This window comes from Protobothrops mucrosquamatus, unplaced genomic scaffold, assembly GCF_001527695.2.
Source record: "Protobothrops mucrosquamatus isolate PMUCROS unplaced genomic scaffold, P.Mucros_1.0 scaffold34, whole genome shotgun sequence".
Taxonomy (NCBI): Eukaryota; Metazoa; Chordata; class Lepidosauria; order Squamata; family Viperidae; genus Protobothrops; species Protobothrops mucrosquamatus.
This window is the reverse complement of record NW_015386418.1, coordinates 331,935-338,704: the sequence shown is the minus strand read 5'-3', so window position 1 is coordinate 338,704 and position 6,770 is coordinate 331,935. Positions and strand designations below refer to the sequence as shown.

At 36.0% G+C, this 6,770-nt stretch overlaps 1 protein-coding gene across 1 annotated transcript; it reads left to right on the top strand.

Moving 5' to 3' along the window:
* Nucleotides 1–664: 664 nt before the first annotated feature.
* Nucleotides 665–6,770, top strand: LOC107283358 (extracellular calcium-sensing receptor-like). The gene is made up of 4 exons (XM_015811249.1): nt 665–910; nt 1,112–1,963; nt 4,577–4,703; nt 5,872–6,770. The coding sequence occupies exons 1-4, from the start codon at nt 665–667 to the stop codon at nt 6,768–6,770; spliced, it is 2,124 nt and encodes a 707-aa protein (XP_015666735.1).

Sequence of the window (6,770 nt, the reverse complement as noted above, 5' to 3'; positions counted from 1 at the left end):
TTTTCTAAAATCTTATGACTTACCACTGTAAGGATTTTCTTTTGCATATATTTTCTATTCTTAGACATATTGCCAGTAATTGTTTATATGAATAAAAATAGTTTCAGCATAAATGTCAGTTTTGCATGTCATCAAAGCCTGTTTTGTCTTTTGAACATATCTGGTTGTTGGAGAAGAAGTCATTTTCTTTTCATTAAGTTGAGTTCTTTCTCATAAAATATATGATTCTTCTTTTTCCATTCATAAAAGATATATTCTTCAAAAGAAGTAAGACTTCTTTTAAGTCAGGTTATTTATTACTTTGCATTTGGCTCTATACAAAACTTACACACAAGAAATCAATGATATTTGCTTATTCTGTTTATATTATATTTTGTGCTACATTAATAGAATGTATCTTGAAAAGGCAACTATTTTTGTCATAATACCTATTAGTTGCAAATCATAGAAATACATAGAAACATTCTGTAGAAATTATTGCAATATTTTAATATTTCATAATTCTCATCTTCCTACTTCCATCAGAGACAGAAATGTTAATTATTCATTTAGAAATGATGCCAAATTATAAGAGCTTTAAAATTACTTCTTCAATGGGGATATTTAACCTTTTGGCAGTGTAGTCACCAAATTCTACCAGCACGTCCTTGCCTTGGCCTTTGCTATGAAGGAGATCAATGAGGACTTCCAGATCTTACCTAATGTCTCTCTTGGGTTCCACATCTATGAGAGTTACTACAGCCCAAGGATGACCTATCGCACCACTCTGGACCTGCTTTTCAAATCTAAGGGATTTTTTCCTAACTACAAATGTGATAACCAGAAGAATCTCATGGCCATCATTGGAGGGTTAGATGCCTCTACCTCTTCCTATATGGCAGAAAGTATAAATCTCTTCAAGATTCCACAGGTAATTTGCGGGAGAGCAGTAAGAGAGAAACTTCTCTTCTTTTGTAATGAACATTAAGAGAATAAGAAAATAAGAGGGTCTTCTAGTCCAACCCAGTGCTAAAACAGGAGACCTTTGGAGTTAGAACCCATTAGAGTTCATTCAGTTTCCATATATTTTTCCTTCGTTCTTATGAATAATGGCTCTCCTTTATTTCTTTAGTTGACCTATGGTTCTGTTGCTCAAGAAGAGTTCCAGGCTACTAAGTTATCTTCACTTTACTGCATGGTCCCCAAAGAAGAACATCAATACAGTGGTGTTATACAGCTTCTGCTCCATTTTGGATGGAGGTGGATTGGAGTCTTTACCTTTGATAAGAATAAGGGAGAACATTTCTTGCAGAAACTGTATCCTTTGCTTTCTCAAAATGGGATCTGCTTGTCTTTCACACAAAGAGTTCCACAACGAACCCAGTTTGAAGAAATTTCAGAATTAGTTGATGTGATCTCAACTATTTCTAATCAACTGATAGATCGGAAGGCCAATGTTCTTCTTGTCTATGGTGAATCATTCACGATTCTGTGGCTCAGAACTGTTGTGTTTCTACGTGATTATGAAAATAAAGAGAGTGCATTATTTAGAAAGTTTTGGATCCTGATGTATCCAATTGATTTCATACTGACAGGACTTCAAAGGGCTTGGGATGTCCAGTTGTTCCATGGGTCTCTTTCCTTTACAGTGCATTCAAGAGAAGTTCAAGGCTTCAAAGAATTTATTCAAGTCATCAAACCTTCAACCCACAAAGATGGATTTCTTCAAGAAGTTTGGGAGCAATTGTTCGACTGTTCACTTTCAAATGAAGAATTACCCTCAATGCCCAATGAAACGTGCAGTGGAGAAGAGAATTTGGAGACTCTGCCTGCTCCTCTGTTTGAGTTGCAGATGACTGCCCAAAGCTACAGTATCTACAATGCTGTTTATGCAGTGGCACATTCATTGCATGAGGCGGTCAGATCAAACTCCCAACCCAGAAGAATTAAAAACTTTGAATTTTCAAATCTGCGGCCTTGGCAGGTAATATCGCCTTGCCACACCAATCATTTGTTTCAATGAATAGTTCTTCTCCTCCATACTCTAATATGGATTTTTCTCCACAGATCAATGCAGTTATTGAAAAACAAAGTTATTAATGTAACAACTGATTATAAGTTATAGAACAAAGGAGGATAAAAAACATGTCTTTGCAAATTTAAATCTATTCAATGGGACTTTTGTTATTTTTGATTCCCTAAATAACGATTTTATTTCTATCTAGATTTGTCCTGTCTTGTAGATTTATTCAGCCTGGTTCTAAAAACAAATTAAGTGACAATGGATCTGAAGGCAGTCTTTTTTTTCCTGTTCAATATACTGTTCTAAAATGTAAACATTTCACTTCACTAGATTTTTGTAATTTAGTAAAGATTTGGTTGTTAGACAGGGGAATTAGTTTTATGACAGTCGTTCTTTGCTGATATAGCCAAATTATTTTTGTGAAGATATGTTGATTTTGAGACTTATGGTAAACCACCAAGAGATTGGCAGGGTTTGGTGCTTTAAAGTTTGTGTCATAGTTAATTAGTAAAATAAATATAAGCTGCAGGGTGCTGCAACCAAAAAAACAAACACAGTGCTAGGCTTTATTAACAGAGCTATAGAATCAAGATCACATGATCTTTTTATATATAATGCCTTGGTAAGGCCTCACTTGGAATACTGCATCCAGTTTTGTTCACCACAATGTAAAAATGGCTCTGCTATCATCTTGTTGAAATATAGTTCAACAATGAAATATAGTTCAACAATGAATTCAGAGAATCTTCTGAATTTTCCCTTAACAGTTTTCCATAATGTTCATACTTGCAAGAATTATTTGGAATTCTTGTCTGTGTGATTTCAGATTTATGTACATATAACCTATTCTCCAATATATGTCTACTTAGCTCATGGATATTTCAAGGTTGAGAACCTGAGTGTACTGTTTTTTCATCTTTTTCTGTCTGTCTGTCTGTCTGTCTGTCTCTCTCTCTCTCTCTCTCTCTCTTTCCTCCTCATACTCCTTTTCTCCTCCTCCTCCTCCTCCTCCCTTAAACCAAAGAATGCTTGAATCTCTAAAATCTGATTAAAGGAAATTTGTCAGGTCCTAGCCTCTCAAAAGCTAATTATGAAGAGGAAAAATGGAGGATAAGACAATATATGGTGTCTAGGGTTGACCAACTTGAACAGTAAAAAGAAATCATATTCAAAATATTCTGTTTTCATTTTGCTCTTATTGATTGATGTTATTTCCTATATTTCCTTAAAATAAGATCAAATTAATAATAGAATAGACCTATAAATTTCCATGCAATATAGATTATCAATTTTCTCAATATACTTATTTGAGCATTATTACAGGAGTGGGAAAAATGAGTGAATTAAATTTGAATATGCTGGTCTCCTCTCTATTGTTAGCCTTCCAATTCCCTCTCTCATTGTCTTTGAAGTAGCTCCATCCATTTCTTCAAGGCATTTCTTTTAACAATTCGGCTGGGGAGAGAGTGTTCCTGAATGAGAAAGGGGAAGCAATGGGTGGATTTGACATCATCAACCTGATCACATTCCCTAACAGATCTTTTCAGAAAGTTAGAGTTGGAGAGTTGGATCCCAGTGCTCCAAAAGGGAAAGAATTATTCATTGATGAAGATATGATTGCCTGGCACCCAGCTTTTAACCAGGTATATTTACATTTAATGGACTGTATTGTGATCCATTATGATAACCATGGAGATGTCTTTGTCTGTAAAGGCATATTGAACATAGTCTCTTTCCAAATATAAGGGGGGTTTTTTTTGAGAGAAAAATAAGAGATCTATTCATTGCAAATGCTGACTGTGTTCAAGCATTTAGCAAATTGATAAAATGACACGACACTCTAAAAGCCAAGTTTTCATATTTGAGTTGCATTTCCATTTGGAATCATGGGAGTCCTGTTGTTTACATAAGATTGTCATCACACAAAAGCATTTATTCACCCTGCCCTTCTGCAAGCAGGTCCTGTTACCCATCCTTGTAATTTCAACATCTTTATAGAAAAAATCCCATTTGATAAAATTGAGTAGAAATTTGAAAAGTCAATTTGAGGGGCTTCCACAAAGAAGAGGGGCCATCAATCTATTTTCCAAAGCACCAGAAGGAAAGACAAGAAACAACAGATGGAAACTAATCAAGAAGAGAAGCAACTTAGAACTAAGAAAAAATTCCATAACATTGAGAACAATTAAGCAGAACAACAGCTTGCCTCCAGAAGTTGTGGGTGCTTCATTACTGGAGGTTTTAAGAAGAGACTGGCTGTCACTTGTCTGGAATGGTATAGGGCAGGGATGTCAAACTCACAATGTCACGTGATGTATCACAACGTATCATGATTTTTTTCCATTGCCAGCAATGGGGTGGGCGTGGTTTCGGTATGATGCATCTGGCCTGCGGGCCAGCAGTTTGGCACCCCTGGTATAGGGTCTCCTGCCTATGCAAGGGGTTGGACTTGAAGACCTCCAAGGTCCCTTCAAACTCTTGTTATTCTGTTATTCTGTTTCCTGACATAAAAAAGCAAAATTAGAAACTGTTTTAAAAATCTCCCCTTACAAAACCTTTTATGTTTATCACCAGGTACTTCCAATTTCCCTGTGTAATGATCATTGTTCCCCTGGATACTGGAAGAAAGGGGTTGAAGAAAAAGAATTCTGTTGCTACGACTGTGTTCCATGTCCAGAAGGGAAGATTTCAAATCAAAATGGTAGGTTAGAGATTCCATCAAGTTTTCATTAGATAGGTTTAAGCAAAATGTAACAAACTACTTTAGAATTAATATAATTAGTAACTTTAAAGGTGAATGTTCATTTCTGTACTGTTAAAGTTTGCCCCTAAGATTCTGGCAGGTAGCATTTCCTAATACAAGCCCCCAATAGGGATCCATTGAGTCATAGATCTTCTATCATCATATCATCTATTATCTATTTATTTATTTTTCAAATTTTCAACTTCATTTACCTGTGGGGGGGTTTTTCCCCCCATAAGATTGTTCACTCAGTAAACAACTATATGAAACATTTTTTTAAAAAAAAGAAAGTTGTTTTCTGGTCTCCCCTATATGATGTCATCTTCATAACTTGTGACCTTAATCATTGTAAGTCCATCTTATCATTATCTGACTAATACATATTTAAATGGGAGATCACCCGCTAATTAGAATTTGTAGATTAGCTTGGGACTTAAAGAAAAAGTATACTGGAACTAGCAAAGTTTGTTCTTACCAGAAACCCGCACATGAAATCTACTTTGAGTCTACAGACATTAAATTAATTCAATAACTTCTTTATCTTTTTCTTTTTTGGCCCCTATGAAAGTATGATTTAAGGACCCCTAATCTCTACTTTTCAAAGACAACCTTTAATTCTGGCCCTTCTTTTCCACAAGTAAGAGAAAGCAAAAAAGTTTCAGCAAACAAAGAAAGATTTGTCAATGAATTAGGTATATTAACCTCAAAAGGACATAGGGTGGGTATTTGTAGAACCAATGTTTTCCATATAGATCATAAAAAAACACTAAAGGGCAGGATAGAGCATAGAGATCATGGATTTCATTATCTAGCTTATTCACATTTTAACTGAATCAAATTGAAATTTAACTGATTATATTGATTTGTACTCAGAGTCAGTATTTCTGCTTCCCTTATATTCATCAAAAATGGAAAAAGTCCAAATGGACTATATTGATTTCAGAGAATAATTGTGCTTTCCATTGTTCTTTTTGCATGCAAATCCTAAAAGATACAATAGAGAAAAAAACTGCTATTTCACAGAAAAATGATCCTACTAGTAACCATAGTTAGCTGGCACCCATCAGATGAATATTTTCAAAAATTTGGAATGGATAGATGACAAATTCTTTGACTTGTCTTCCAGATATGGATGACTGTTTTGAATGTTCAGAAGATCATTATCCAAATAAAGAAAAGAAAGGATGTATCCTAAAAATGATGGTCTTTCTAACTTTTGAAGAAATCTTAGGAAATTGTTTAGCCTTGACTGCTCTTTGTTGTTTCTTCTTGACATCTTGGGTACTTGGAACTTTTATTAAGCACCAGGATACTCCCATTGTCAAAGCCAACAACCGGTCCCTCACCTACACCCTCCTTATCTCTCTTCAACTCTGTTTTCTGTCCTCTTTGTTCTTCCTCAGCCAACCTAGCAAGGTGACCTGCCTTCTCCGACAACCAACTTTTGGCATCACCTTCTCAGTAGCCATTTCTAGTGTTCTGGCCAAAACCATCACTGTAGTTGTTGCTTTCATGGCCTCTAAACCAGGATCTCAGATGAGGAAATGGGTGGGGAAAAGATTGCCTTTTTGTACTGTCCTTTCCTGTTCTCTCTTACAAGTGTATATTTGTATTCTTTGGTTGTCAACATATCCACCATTCTCTGAGTTGGACATGCATTCAGAGCTCCAAGAAATGATTTTACAGTGCAATGAGGGGTCAGCTTTCTTTTTCTATTGTGTCTTGGGCTACATGGGTGTCTTGGCCATCGCCAGCTTTGTTGTGGCTTTTCTTGCCCGTAAATTACCTGACAGTTTTAATGAAGCCAAGTTCATCACCTTCAGCATGTTGGCCTTCTGCAGTGTGTGGATCTCCTTCTTTCCAGCCTATCTGAGCACAAAAGGAAAAGTCACGGTAGCTGTGGAGGTCTTCTCCATCTTGTCCTCCGGGGCTGCATTACTGGGATGCATATTCTTGCCAAAATGTTACATCATTGTTTTCAGACCTGGGCTAAACCAGAGAAAGCAGCTAATAAAGAGGACTTAG

What these genes read in the sequence shown, in the direction of transcription:
- LOC107283358 (XM_015811249.1), top strand. Translation starts at nt 665, where the DNA reads ATGAAGGAGATCAATGAGGACTTCCAGATCTTACCTAATGTCTCTCTT. An exon ending in ATCTCTTCAAGATTCCACAG is followed by an intron (nt 911 to 1,111) that starts GTAATTTGCGGG and finishes TTATTTCTTTAG; the next exon opens with TTGACCTATGGTTCTGTTGC. An exon ending in GAAGATTTCAAATCAAAATG is followed by an intron (nt 4,704 to 5,871) that starts GTAGGTTAGAGA and finishes CTTGTCTTCCAG; the next exon opens with ATATGGATGACTGTTTTGAA.